General features: G+C 40.4%; 1 protein-coding gene across 1 annotated transcript in view; it reads left to right on the top strand.

The window, feature by feature from the left end:
* The window catches only part of LOC133405936 (dedicator of cytokinesis protein 9-like), a 65,442-nt gene that overhangs the window by 13,583 nt on the left and 36,367 nt on the right, over nucleotides 1-15,492 (top strand). The window contains 18 exon segments of the mRNA XM_061683032.1: nucleotides 2,683-2,752; nucleotides 2,993-3,088; nucleotides 3,456-3,590; nucleotides 4,670-4,844; nucleotides 5,436-5,485; nucleotides 5,743-5,817; nucleotides 5,907-6,047; nucleotides 8,561-8,908; nucleotides 8,985-9,067; nucleotides 9,746-9,868; nucleotides 9,963-10,042; nucleotides 10,131-10,318; nucleotides 10,759-10,824; nucleotides 11,648-11,740; nucleotides 11,877-11,988; nucleotides 13,628-13,746; nucleotides 13,917-14,003; nucleotides 14,659-14,748. Coding sequence (XP_061539016.1) covers nucleotides 2,683-2,752; nucleotides 2,993-3,088; nucleotides 3,456-3,590; nucleotides 4,670-4,844; nucleotides 5,436-5,485; nucleotides 5,743-5,817; nucleotides 5,907-6,047; nucleotides 8,561-8,908; nucleotides 8,985-9,067; nucleotides 9,746-9,868; nucleotides 9,963-10,042; nucleotides 10,131-10,318; nucleotides 10,759-10,824; nucleotides 11,648-11,740; nucleotides 11,877-11,988; nucleotides 13,628-13,746; nucleotides 13,917-14,003; nucleotides 14,659-14,748 — 2,131 coding nt within the window.

The following is a 15,492-nucleotide window of genomic DNA, read 5'->3' as shown; positions in this document are numbered from 1 at the left end:
AGAGGAAAATGATATAAACCGGGGTACAGGAATTGCTCCTTTCAGTGAGGTTTTATTGTACCTTACTTTCTTGGAAGACAAGAAATACCTTCCCTTTGAATAAAAGAAGAATTACGTTTTTAATAAACAAATGTAATTGATCAGCCTCAATAACAGTTACTCATACGGCACAGTGGTGCTTGTGGTTCGGATACGTCATACTCCAGGTTGCGAGTTGGTTAGCAAGCAGCGGCCTCTTTCCATGGATTCCGAGGAATGACGTCCGCTACTGCCCAAGCTATATCCAAACAATGCTGTAAACACTCCAAACTCTAGTAGCCTGTACAAACTACACAATCTTTATACAAACCTTGAGCTGACCACAACTCTATAAAAAAACACACATATTGAATGGGGCCTGCATGAGGGGGTTTATGTTGCTGTCAAATCTCGTGGAAAACTCTGAAGCGCTTCCCGAATCTGTCAAGTGGTACAGCAGAGGAGGCTTCAGACGTCATCACTTCCGGCTCCTCCCCTAAATGAAGCAAGACTGAATACGTGCTTTGCTGGACACGCCCCCTCCGTTACTCGACACTTGGCTCGAAGACTGGGCACAACCCATAACATCAATAGTCTTTCGCTACAGCTGTGGACGTTCAATACGATCTGAAAAATGTCATGTTCAGAGCACACACAGAAATTTGTTGTTCGGAACAACAACACAAAACACAATAGAGGGTGTCAGGGTCTGCCATTAACGGTGCCCGGGGCCACTACGCCGCTGTGTCGGGCCACCACCTACGTATAGAGACTGACCCGTACACGTTTATAAGTCACCCCAATTTTTTGCTTGCTTCAAATGGCCCACAATTGCATTTTCAGTGTTGGTCTGAAATTCGGTTATCATAGGAACATCCCATCCAAGACAGGATGATGTGAGGACGCAAGGAGTAACCACTGTGATATGAAATCAGGCTAAACTTCTCCTGTTTTAGGTCAATTAGCATTACCAAAATTATTTATATTTCCTTAACGACAATAACGATTTCTTAGACAATATGGATGTGTTTATTATTCTTTGTTTTTTTTGGTTAAATTTCCATTCTTTTAATATTATTTAACTTGTTACTAATTGTTTTGTTTTTTGTTCTTTTAATTTATATTTAAAGTAGTTTAATGATTACAGTTTGGAAATAAAAGAATAATCGTGTTTATCAATCATGATTTCAACATCAATGAAAATAACCGTGATTATTATTTTTTCCATAATCGCACAGCCCTAGTGTACCGTCCCCTCCCCCCTTCACACTGTGCAGGCATACAAGAGCTGCAAACCCAAACAAACATGTCAGATCATATAGCAAATAGCACTCACCATAAAGAAATGTAAAAATGTATGAAATGAAATGTAAAAAATATCGTCAGATGTCACTGATGGATGATCGGTATCAGAATCGGCAGCATAAAACGCTGATCAGAGTACCCCTAATTATACATAGTGTGCACAACTTCAAGACACTAGATAAAGAATTGTTGGAATGTCAGTGCTAAGTAAATATTTTAATAATTTTGCAATTGATTTATTCTTTTACGCATTATTAATTATTTGTGCAACTGCAGTGCCTTGATTTTAACGAAGTTAGTACAGAGTCATTGCCATGAATGCAATTGCACTAAAAATTTCTTAAAGGGGTTCAAAATAATTCCGTATAAAGACGCTGAATACGAAATAAACACTAAAACCTAACGCATTATGTCATGAATATTCGGGGCCAGTACATTTTCTGACAGGGCCACCAAAACCTGGCTCATGGTGGCCCCATTTGGGCCACCACTCAAAAAGGCTTAACGTCGGACCTTGGTCGTACTGTTTATCTACCACGGTCCATGGACATAGGTTGCGGTATTCTCGGAGCATTGTTGTTGATATCATCAGTTACAGTTCAAAAGTGTTGCTGTTTTCTCGATGTTTCAGTTCAACTTATCCTTGGTGGAGCCCAGAGACTATTTAAGGACAGGACATACCCCCTTGTATGTAAATTAATTGATTTAATAATGCTTTTGTTAGTTTCAAATGCAAATTTCAAGCCCATTTCCACTATATCGTTTAAAAATTGTGAGTAATCAATAGCAAAACATAAAGAAGCTTTGCAAAGGAGTATATATGTGCAGTGCTCCTACAAATATACATTTATAGGAGCACTGCACAGCTTAACAATAATGTTAGCACAAATGCTAGCAACACAAAACAACAGATCTGCGTCTTATGCACTCATTGTATGGAAGAATATAGTAGGTGGTGCAAGATTGCCAGAGCAACCACATTTGTTCCTTTCCCAATTACAAATCGGTATCAACATTATGTGTAAACTAAAATTAATATGCAAAAAGCTTTAGGCTTAAGAATGAATCTGAGGAAATTGGCTCCCCAGATGTTGAGTGTCGTATTCAAGATACTGCAGAGGACAAGATTGGACAAACACTGGCCTCGGCCTTGACTTTATCACGAGAGGGAGTGCAAAGAACAGACAGTCAACCTCTGGAGAAAATACTTGACAAACATTTCTGCCTCAAATGTTTTTAAAATAGCGAAAACTATCGACAATTTCTTGTATGTTGAGAAAGCCTTCAGAAATTGGATAATTAAGCGTACTCTTATGTACTGCATATGTTAAATCATGTGACATTTACTCTTCCCTTCAGTAAGGTATCAAGGCCGGAAAAACTGACCAGTCACCTTTTTGAGGTGGATGAAGATGTGGAAAAAGATGAGGTAACAATTCTTACCACCTGTCGAAATAATGTCCTAAATTGATGAAATATTCACAGCTTTAAACCTTAACAGCACATTCAGCAGATTTGCCCAGTAAATATGAATACAGAATATACAGTATTGTATGCATAGAATATGTAACCCGTCATGTCATTGCTTTTGGGGATACAGAGCTTTTTTGTAGTCTTTTCAGACATGATTGTAAATGCCTTCATGTTTCCTCGGCACTCCCTCCTGCAGGACACAGACTCCCTTGGGTCTCACAACGGAGGAGTGTCTAAACACGGTTGGCTGTACAAAGGCAACGTGAACAGTGCAATCAGTGTTACTATGCGAGTGAGTTCCACAACAATGTTCTCCACTGCAAGCATCATATTGTTATCTTGTGTCCGCCCCATTCCTGAGTCGGTCGATGGTAGGTATGCAGGTCTTAAAGACCAATACAGGTTGTTTTTTTCCTTTCATTTTTTTACAGCTCATGTTTATATTTTTCCTGGCCTGCAACTTTGCTGAAAACGTTTGTCTCAACACTGAGAGTAGGCTTTAGATCAGGAGTTGGCCTTGACGAGGCCTAAGTAAGGGTAACAGAATAGGGAGTGAAAGAAAAAAACAACCTGTTCCCTTCAATTATGTATGAAGATATTTTGTTGTACTTTTCCACAGCTGCCTCGGTAACGTCATACCACTAATTGTCACTCTATAGTCCTTCAAAAGGAGATACTTCCATCTAGCTCAGCTTGGTGATGGATCATACAACTTAAATTTCTACAAAGATGAAAACACCTCCAGGGAACCCAAAGGAACGATCTTCCTTGACTCGTGCATGGGCGTTGTTCAGGTTGGGATGAGGAGCTGCACACACAAACACAAATACATGTAATTTATTTAATAATGTTGATTGCTGTGATTATTATGTAGTTTGTACAGATGTAGAACTGCATACTGAGAGCTGTTAGTAATATTTTGGGAACATTATTTCGAAACGTGAGTGTCAAAATATTGGAAACATTTCTCACACACAAGTGAAAACTACAATCACAATAATGAAGACATTGTTAAGGTAATACAGTGTCAGGCTGACAATGTCAAGCAAAACTGAGCTTTATTTTCTTTGTAAAGACTGAATTGTTGCCAAACTGAATGAATGAATGGTATATTTTCAGTCTTAAAAATAAATTTCAAAACGTTGTGTGAATGTACAAAAAATGGGAGGAAAAAAAACAAACGAACATCATACAACATATCCAACCCGATCACAAAACTCTACAAAAATCATTGACCGAAAGTAGGAGTAGGTTGAAGCACAAAGCTTATTATTGGCTATGCTTTACAGTTCTAAAACAAAAAATAATCTCTGCAGCCAAAAGAAGAAAATTGATTTTAATACAGGAAACAAGGATTTACTCCGATTTATAACCCTGAATTATTTTACTTTTTAAGGCCATTTTTAAATCTCTCTTTAGAGCAACATAATTTCAGTTCATTACTCAGGCTATTCCATAATTTAACTCCCAAAAAGAAACACCTACAGTATATGTTGTATATTTCTCACTTTGCGTGTTTAGAAAATACATGACCCTCTTAAATTATGCTTTCCTTCTCTTAATTAATACAAATATTGAATACAATCAGGAAGGCTTTTACTCTTAACACTGATTTTGTTTTTTTTTCTGTTTTCATTTACATTTTTTTTTTTGTGAGGTCGCAATGGTGTACCTGTAATGAGTGTGTCTGTTAGTGCGCTACAAATGATAGGCCCAGAGACAGCTGATTTTTTTTCATAGATCATATTTTTTTATGTACTACTGCCAAGTCATAATGACTATCATTACGATTATGACAATGGTTTTTTTTTTTTTTTTTTTTTTTTTTTTTTTTTTTTTAATTGCAAGCTCACGTCTTATCTTGGTTTTCCAGAACAATAAAATAAGGAGGTTCGGCTTTGAGCTGAAGATGCAGGATAAGAGCACATTCCTGCTGGCTGCAGAGAGTGAACTGGAGATGGAGGAATGGATCAGCACCCTCAACAGAATTCTCCACAGCAGTTTTGAACAGGCGATGCCGGAGAAACATCACAGGGATTTACGAGATTGTATGTTTTTACACATTTGTCATGAATTGTCTTCATTATGACTACATACAGTATCACTATAATAAGCCCACACCATCCATCTAGCCATTCATCCATCCAAAAGGAATTTCACCTCTCTTATCAATGTAGAACAATGGATTAAATAATAATGTATTTGCCTTGTAATCCCCCATGAGACTGTACCTCATTATGTTCTATATCAGTGGTTTTCAACTGTTGTTTATTTCTTATTGGTGCAAAGTTGCGACACACTTTCATAGAAGTTAAGAACAATAAAGAGTTTTTTTTTGTTTAAAATAGCCTATGTAAACATATTTACAGTATATTATATTCTTAAATGCTGTCTCAAATGAGTTTGTTGTACCTCCAAAGGCATATTGCTCGCCATTACGTCTGCTTGGAAAAGGCTGAGCTGCAATATTTATTTATTATTCTTTTTTTTTTACAGAGTAGACTAGTAGCTAGAGTTGTATTTATTTGTTTTTACTAGATCTTTGCAACCCACTCAAAATGGGTCCGCGACCCACTTTTGGGTCCCAATCACTGTTCTATATAATTTCACCAACCAAAGGAATTCCATCTTTTCTACAGATGAGGATGACAGAAAAGCCGACCTCTCCTCTGGACAAGACAGCTTTCAGGTGGATTTCCCCCATCTGCTAAGTGGAGCTTTATTTTGACCAATTATTGTTAACCCTTCTTCCAGCCTCCTCTCAGGCGTACCAATGTCATTTTGTTTAGGAATTTAGAAAATAATCTTAACTGCTCATTACAAGAATATTGAAGCAAGGCTAATTATAAACATGAAAACAGAAGCACCAAAATGAGTGAAACTGACAATTTTACTACTATTTTCTGTTGAATTTTGTGACAGTTCGGTGTTTTGCTTTCTTTCTAGACGGCCAGAGATATTGAGTTTAAGATGAGGAGTGAAGCCAGGCTGAAACTGTTTACATTGGATCCTGACGTACAGGTAATATCAAAAATCAAGATTATATGTTCTCGTCATGAATAATGGCTGTTACGACAATGGCTTTCTGACAAAGGCGTCTCTATTAACAGAGACTGGATTTCACTAGCATTGAGCCAGATGTGTGTCAGTTTGAGGAGGAATTCGGAAAGAGGGTCATGGTCACCTGTCATGGCTTGTTGTTCAACCTGCAGTGCTGCATTGCAGAGAATGAAGAGGGGCCAGTAACTAATGTATGTTCTCTTGTAAAAGTCAATCCCAATTCTATCCATTAGCCCTTAGCCTTTGTCTTAGCCCTTCCCCTTAGCTCTTTATTTGTAGGGCTAAGGGGTAGGGGCAAATGGTCCTAGGAATTGGGACAACTCATTCGGCCCAATTCGACTCACCCCTGACCCCCTGTTGGCTGTGTCGCAGGCAGACGCAACAATTGTTTACATTTGCAAGATGCCATCTTGTGTCAAATCAGTGTTAATAATATTGAAAATAGTTTTTATTTAAATTTAAATGTGTCTGTGCAGTTTCTAAAGATGACTGGTATTTTAAAATTCATTAATTCATTCGTCCCACTTATCCTCATTAGGGTTGTGGGCGCTGGAGCCTATCCCAGCTATCTTTGGGCAAAAGGTGCGGTACACCTTGAACTGGTCGCCAGCCAATCGCAAACAACCATTCTCACTCACATTCACACCTTCGGGCGATTTAGAGTCTTCAATTAACCTACCATGCATGTTTTTGGGATGTGGGAGTATCCGGAGAAAACCCACACAGGTACGGGGAGAGCATGCAAACTCGACAGAGGTGAAGCCAGGTTTGAACCCGGGTCCTCAGAACTGTGAGGCAGACATGCTCACCAGTCGTCCACTGTCCTGCCTATTTTAAAATTGTTTCTAATAAATGTTTCCTACAATGTGGCATGGTGCATACATTTATATATTTCATCTTTATCTACTCTAAAAACACCTTTTTATAGAAGGAACATTTCAACAGACTTTATGGTGTAACGTCAGCCAACAAATAACACCAACAACAACCATCACAAAACACATAACCAAACATTTGCAAACACACACAAAAAAGAAAATATGTCAAACAGAATAGAATAGAAAATAATTTAACGAATATCCATTGTCATTCTGGCACTGGGTTTGTCGTTCTGGAGTGTTGTGTGCTGTTGTAGAAGACGGTTGCCTTGTCGCGTCCCTGTGGAGGAAAATACTTCCGTTTATTTATTACGTTGACCTCATGTTTAGTAAACCCGATGTTGGAGGAGGACATTAACGGGGAATCACAGCTAACGGCATCATGGCGATGAAGTACTGCATGATGAGCAGAGGTGGGTAGAGTAGCCAAATATTGTACTCAAGTAAGAGTACTGTTACTTTAGAATAATATGACTCAAGTAAAAGTAAAAAGTAGTCATCCAAATATTTACTTGAGTAAGAAAGTACTCAATGAAAAAACCACTCAAGATTAATTTGTGAGTAACTTCAGATATTTTTTAATCAGAGCATGAAACCCCCCCCCCCCAAAAATATAATAAACACACACTGTGTGTCGACTGTATATATATATCCATACATATATAGTCGACACACACACACACACATATATATATCTCCATCCATCCATCCATTTTCGGAGCCGCTTCTCCTCACCAGGGTCGCGGGCGTGCTGGAGCCTATCCCAGCTGTCATCGGGCAGGAGGCGGGGTGCACCCTGAACTGGTTGCCAGCCAATCGCAGAGCACATACATACAAACAACATATATATTTTATATATATATATATATATATATACATATACACACACACACACACGCGCGCGCGGTCATGTAACTGTCTTGTGTCGTCTGATTAGTGAATTTGAGTCAAATGACATTAGTGATCCCATATAACGGGCGCCCAATGCGGAAGTCGAAGATAGTCTAAAAACACACGCAAGGATGGATAAATAAAAGTAGCATGTCGATCATTGTAACGGAGTAAAAGTATAGATCCTTCTTCACATAAATACTCAAGTAAATGTAAAAAGTACAGTGCATTTAAAGTACTCTGTCAAGTACAGCTTGTAGAAAATGTTACTTGAGTAATTGTAATGAAGTAAATGTAGCGCGTTACTACCCACCTCTGGTGATGAGGCGACATGAATGGAAAGCGACCGTCATGGTATACGCACAGGCGACATTATTAGCAACGCTACATTAGCTACATTGCTTCTGAATGTGACTTAGCTGTCTAATAATTCTTTTTGGTTGTTCATAAAATCCAGTACATTGTAGTGTAGTGTGTTTGCTGTGAATTTGTCTGTATAGTCTGACAGTAGACTAGCGATACGAGCCGTTTAACCAACAATTCAAACATGAATGATATTTACGTTGATAAAAAACATGACTGTCATTAGTACGAATATCAATAATTATGCTCACTTACATTTATGTACTTCCTTGTCCGTTCCGCCATCTTGTTAGCAAGGTCGTCGCCTGCCAGCGGCCGCGGAGTCCCGTACCCATTGCTTTCAAGTGAGCTCCCCGACCACACTTGGTTTCAAGGGCTATAAACCCCTCCGTCTTAGCCCTTCCCCTAGGAAATGGGATTGGTTCTCTTGCACGAGCAAAACCAAGGGCTAAAACGAAGGGAAAGGGCGAAGGGGTAGAATTGAGATTGGTCTAAAGTCTTTTGTCTCGTCTCTTGTATGCTTATTTAGATTTAAGAGCATGGAAACAAAGTTTTTCTTTCTTTCACGAAAGGTGGAACCTTTCTATGTGGTTCTATCCCTCTTCGATGTTCAGAACAGCAGAAAAATCTCAGCTGATTTCCATGTGGATCTCAACCACCCGTTGGTTCGTCAAATGACACAAGGCTCTGCTTGCGGCCATGACTTGCACATGAATGGCTGTAAGGGTGAGGATCCCTTTGGTAGCCAAAGGCTGGCCAGTGGGTTATCAGAGACAGCTCTCCAATACCCCAAACAGGGGGTGTTCTCAGTCACATGTCCCCATCCTGAGATCTTCCTGGTGGCAAGGATTGAGAAGATCCTCCAAGGAGGGATTACCCATTGCACTGAACCCTACATGAAGAGCTCAGACTCTACAAAGGTGCCTACATGACAGTGACAGTATGTTCCTCTATTTATTTGGTTCTTTCGAAAAATAATGTCCTGTCCTGACTTAGATGCCTCAAAAGGTACTGAAGAATGCAAAGATGGCCTGCAGCAGATTGGGCCAGTACCGGATGCCGTTCGCCTGGTCTGCAAGGTGTTTTATTTCAATTAACTCTGAACATGTCTGGCTACACTACCAAAGGTTATAGTGCATTTTAGGTTCATCATGAAGTTTTAGGTTCATTCTGAAGTTTCACCCACCAGAAAGCCCAATATTCCTAACTTGTCTAGACTTAGCTAGATCAGGCAAGAGGGAGGCTCCCTACCTCCCTCCCTAGCTCTACCCTCACTATTACACTCTTACATTACATTCTTGCCTTCTACATTCCCAATAAAGCAGTTAAATGTCTTTTGAAGGACATTAAATATATGGCAGAAATGTCATAATTTAATCAAAATTTAACGTAGATACCATTGAGTTTTTAGTACTTTTACAAACTTTGAAGTTCATTCAAATAAAATTGGGGGGCGACCCAAAAAAAATCAAAAAAATCATCTGGATCGAATGGAAGTGTACAAAGTTTTCAAATTATATGAATTTAAAGCCTATGCTCCTCACTGCACATATTGCTGTGATACATTATGTTAACCTGCGTTCAGTCCTCATTTTTCCTTTCTATTTTGGCTCGTTGATGTTGTTGATTAGTGTTGATAAATACAATTTCTGGCTGTGACGTAATTTTGCATGAAAGAAGAGGTACATGCTTTATATTGAAACCTGTGATGTTAAACTGAAAGGTGATTTTCAATGCAGTTTTATTTATTCTCACAGGCCTGTGTTTAAAGATGCATCAGGAACTTTGGACAAAAACACTCGCTTCTCAGCTCTTTACCGACAAGACAGCAACAAGTTAACAGATGAGGACATGTTAAAATTTCTCACTGACTTTAGAAAGTAAAGTTTTTCCTTTCTTCCTTTGCACCAATACCCCTGCAAGATATTTCTACAGCTGTTTTCCATTAATTGTTCCATAATATTCTCCCAACAGACCAGAGAAAATGGCTAAACTTCCCATGCTCTTAGGGAATCTGGATGTAACTATTGATTGTGTGGCCCTGGATGTTACCAGTAAACGCACTAAATATTGAAACAGAAATAATGTAACCCGCTACTTCAAGCAATTTATATTGAAGCATCTCTTTTCTCCGTACTGCAGATTGCCTCACTTCCTCCTATATCCCTTTGAGGAACTTTGAAGTAAATGGGTCAAGCAGCACTGCTCTGGAGGTGGAGGAATTTGTACCCTCCATTGCCAAGTGCTCCAAACCCTTTACCATCTATAAAAACCATCTTTATGTGTATCCAAAGCACCTCAAATATGATGGTCAGAAATCTTTTGGTAAGGTACGTGCATTATACAGGCATCAGCAACATTTTCCTGATTGGAAACCTTTTGGCTCATGTTGACCAACAATATGCTCCTACTAAGCTTACAAATCTACTGGTTAAGAAGTAGAGCTGGAAGTATCTTTAAACAGGACAGCAGGTTCTGATAAATACATTAACACAGTGTTGATTTTCACAAATATATGCCTATTATATAAAGAGACAGCTATTTTTTCTCCAGCTGCCCATATACCTTCGTATTTGTCTTGTTTTTACTGAATCATGTAGCTGTCTTTTGGTTTTCACTAATATTTTCCCTTCATCGGTCTGGGAAGTTTATTTCCATTTATTTGACCTGTCAGCAGGATTCTACAACGTCACAGAATCAGGCAGAATGTTTTTATTCCCCATTTTTTTGTTAAAGTCATCCTTGCCGAATGTACTTCTTGTCTCCTCAGGCCAGGAATATTGCAGTTTGCATTGAATTCAAGGATTCTGACAAAGAGGAAGCCCAGCCACTGAAGGTACATTTTATGGTGCATAGGGTAAGTGCATGCCCTCCAACCGGAGCGTCATCGGTTCGTCTCCCCGCCCGAGCGCATGTTGTCGTTGTGTCCCTGGGCAAAACACTTAACCTACATTGCTTGTGAATGAATGTGGTTGGATGTTTGGTGGTAGTCGGAGGGGATGTAGGTGCGTATGCCTACATTGAACATTCATCCATCGCCAATGTCCATTTTCACAGAGTACTATTTTAAGTGTTGATTTTAAAATACTGACTTTGAGACGTGTTTTTGAATGCTCATGACGTCATCAACAATGTTGTATTGTGTATTTTTGTCATGTATATAATACAACCGGTGGCACGGTGGACGACCGGTTAGCACATCTAACTCACAGTCTGAGGACCCGGGTTCAAATCCTGCCTTGCCTGTGTGGCGTTTCCATGTTCTTCTCGTGCCTGCATGTGTTTTCTCCGGGAACTCCGGTTTCTTCCCACATCCCAACAACATGCATGGTAGGTTAATTGAGGACTCTAAATTGTCCGTAGGTGTGAATCTGAGTGCGAATGGTTGTTTGTTTATACGTGCCCTGCGATTGGCTGGTGTTCAGTTCAGGGTGTACCCCGCCTCTTGCACAAAGATAACTGGGATAGGCTCCAGCACGCCCGCGACCCTAGTGAGGATAAGTGGTACGGAAAATAAATGAATATAATATAACCGAACACTTCACTTTTGGCTTGACTTCATCTTGTCTTGTCGGTCTATATATTAGTTTTGCCTTAATCTAGGTTTTATCTTGAAGTTTTATTTATTGAACCAGGTGCTGATTTCTTGTTTATCACAGTGCATCTATGGCTGTCCTGGAAGTTCTCTATTCACCAAACAGGCCTATGCGGCTGTTTTGCACCACCAACAGAACCCTGAGTTCTATGAGGAGGTAACGTTTCCTGTCATCACAATTTATCAGTCTAGTAATCTTTGTGCTTTCATGTGACAAGGTAACACTAGTCTACTCTGCAATATTACAGTATGAGAACCAGCATTTAGGAATTTCTATCTCTCCCCCAACCCAGATAAAGATTGAGTTGCCAACTCAACTGCACCAAAAGCACCACCTTCTTTTTACCTTCTATCACATTAGCTGCGACAGCAAAAAGAAGAAGAAAGATCTGGTGGAGACTCCAGGTAGGCTCTTCCAAGAACACAGCATAATGAATTGCTAAAAATATAACCAAAGACAATGAACCTGTACCATTGGTGAAGATGTTAGTCCAATGGGGAGGTCGGTTGAAATGGTGCTTCAGCACAGCACAGCACTGAATAGGACAATGGGTCTCATTCACTAACCGTGTGTCCGCACAAATTTGTGTCTCAATCATGTGGACGCATGTTTGATGCACAAATCTGCGATTCATCAATATGTTTGTACTAAATTTAGAACTTCCTCAGACCATGTATAGGCTCACAATAATGAAGGATCATCCATCCATCCGTTTTCTTTTACTGCTTACCGCGGGCTGCTGGAACCTATTCCAGCTATCTTCGGGCGGAAGGCGGGGTACACCCTGAACCGGTCGCCAGCCAATCACAGGGCACATACAAACAATTGCTGGAATACAATGACCTCTCCTACAGTATTCTAATTTGTTGAGATGCACCTACATATAAACTTCGGCACATTTGTCCCGATTTTCGGTATGTGTGTACCCTGCTTTAGAAGTGTAAGAGAAGCATAGCAGTGGACTTGGCAGATACTTTGCTCAACCAGCCATTTTGGTCTGCTTATGTCCCATTCAATTAAGTCAATATCTCCTTCCCAGTATATTTTTGAGGTCACACACTGATGTTGGACGAGAAGGCCTAGCTCACTGTCCACTCGAAATATAACCCAAAAGTGTTCTATCGGGTTGAGGGCAGGACTGTGCAGGCCCGTCAAGTTCATCCATACCATATTCTCTCATCCATGTCTTTATGGACCTTGCTTTGTGCACAGACATGTTGGAATAGGAAGGGGTAACTCCCAAACTGTTTGACTGTCCAAAATCTCTTGGTATGCTAAAGCGTTCAGAGTTGCTTTCACTGGAGCTCAGGGGCCAATAATTTGGACATTTCCAACTTTGTGGGAGCAGTTTTGAGATGGCCCCTTCCTGTTCCAACATGACTGTGCATCAGTGCACAAATCAAGGTTCATGAAGACACGGATGAGAGAGTTTGATGTGGATGAATTTAACTGGCCTGACCAATCCTGACCTCAACCCTATAGAACACCTTTGGATGAATTAGTGCAGAGACTGAGAGCCAGGACTTCTCGTACATCATCAGTGTGTAACCTCACAAATGCGCTTCTGGAAATATTGTCATACATTTCCATAAACGCACTCCTAAACCTTGTGGAAAACCTTCTCAGAAGAGTTTAAGATGTTATAACTGCAGAGGTTGGACCGATGTCACATTAAACCCTATGGATTAATAACGGGATGCCACTTCAATTCATATCTGAGTCAAGGCAGGTAACTGAATACTTTTGGCAATATAGTGTGCACATATATAAACTTTCTAGATCAAAGTCGCTGTTTGAAAGAGGGGTTCAGAAAGAGTCAATTTCTGCCCCTCAAAGTATGCATTAAAATACCCTCGGGCTAATTATAGGAATATTTCTTGGGCCAAAATATATGAGAATAAAGCAATATATTTGAGAAGCACTATTGTGACAAGCCAGAAGATATAATGATGTTTTCACCCCCATTAGTGGCTATTTTGCTTTTATTTTCTTTGTAACTACATCCAGAGGACTGGTAAAAAAATGTGTTCTGTGTTCCAACAGTGGGCTCAGCATGGTGGCCTCTGCTAAGAGATGGCAGGGTCAACATGGCTGAACAGCAGCTACCAGTGGCTGCTCATTTACCCCTGAGCTACCTCAGTTCCCTTGATGCTGTCACTAGGGTAAAAATAAAATATTATTAGCTCATTTGTAAAGGACATTTTGGTATACGTAACAGATTTTTCTCAATCCTATTTTAAAGATCCCATTAGGATTGGATTGAGACCTTTTACAGAACAAATACCAGGACAACAAATATTCATGTATCTCAAGCCACCATTTGTCATTGCAGCATTCTGGCTTGGACATCAAGTGGGTTGATGGAGGAAAGCCTCTGTTCAGAGTCTCAGCGCTTCTTGTTTCCACAATTTACACTCAGGTATCATGTGAATAAACACATAATGACCTCTCATTACACCACTCTTGCTGTATAGAGACTGTAATATAATTGTGTTAATGCTGAAGAGCAATTCCCCAAAGTCCCAGATTTTTTTATATTCCACAGGTTCAACAACAACATTCAGCATTTTTTTCTTTACATTCTCCTTAAACATTTCTCAACTGATTCAAACTATCCCAACTTCAAACTGTTCAACTACTTCAGGACACATATGGAGTTATATGTAACATTGCCAGAATTTTCATAATAACTTCCCCAAATGATGAGAGAGTTTACATATTTACCTTCTACTTCTACCTTTCTCAACTGATTTGAACCATTCCACCCTCAAAATGTTCAGCTAATTCAGGACATACAGTATATAAAGCTGCTGTTTGAAAACATTCCCCAAATGGCTACATTTTCACACAAAAAAATCCCACATTGGGATTTTGTACACATTTACCACCTCCTTAAACAGTTCTTGACTGGTTTAAACCGTTCCAAGTTTCACATTCTACATTACAACAATTCAATTAATTCGAAAGCATTTCAGACCAGCGTCTGTTCTTCAGCATTCACATGAATTTCTACAGACATTAAATTTTCTGGTTGTGAAATCTGTTTCTTATATAATAATTCTTCATTCATTTAGGATCAACACCTGCACAATTTCTTCCAACACTGTGAAAGCATTGAAGTTTCCGAACAAGCATCAGAGGGCAGGCTGGTGAAATTCCTAAAGGTTACATATTCAATCTTTTGAAGGAAAACAAGACCCGTCATGTATTAATGTTCCAAAAAATGGGTGCAGTGCTGGGCGCTGGCCAAAGGCGGGGGGGGGAACCTTGGCGATCCGATCCCCGGCTACAGAAGCTGGCTCTAGGGACGTGGAATGTCACCTCTGGCAGGGAAGGAGCCCGAGCTGGTGTGTGAGGTCGAGAAGTTCCGACGAGATATAGTCGGACTCGCCTCCACGCACAGCTTGGGTTCTTGTACCAGTCCTCTCAAGAGGGGTTGGACTCTCTTCCACTCTGGAGTTGCCCACGGTGAGAGGCGCCGAGCAGGTGTGGTTATACTTATTGCTCCCCGGCTCTGCGCCTGTACGTTGGGGTTCACCCCGGTGGACGAGAGGGTAGCCTACCTCCGCCTTCGGGTGGGGGGGATGGGTCCTGACTGTTGTTTGTGCCTATGCACAAAACAGCAGTTCAGAGTATCCACCCTTTTTGGAGTCCTTGGAGGGGGTGCTGGAGAGCGCTCCCGCTGGGGACTCCATCATTCTGCTGGGGGACTTCAATGCTCACATGGGCAATGACAGTGAGACCTGGAAAGGCGTGATTGGGAGGAACGGCCCCCCCGATCAGAACCTGAGCGGTGTTCTGTTATTGGACTTCTGTGCTCATCATGGATTGTCCATAACGAACACCATGTTCAAGCATAAGGGTGTCCACATGTGCACTTGGCACCAGGACACCCTAGGTCGCAGTTC

The sequence above is a fragment of the Phycodurus eques genome, chromosome 1 (assembly GCF_024500275.1).
Source record: "Phycodurus eques isolate BA_2022a chromosome 1, UOR_Pequ_1.1, whole genome shotgun sequence".
In the NCBI taxonomy this organism is placed as follows: domain Eukaryota; kingdom Metazoa; phylum Chordata; class Actinopteri; order Syngnathiformes; family Syngnathidae; genus Phycodurus; species Phycodurus eques.
The sequence above is the reverse complement of the archived record's forward strand: the minus strand, read 5'-3'. Positions and strand labels throughout refer to the sequence as shown.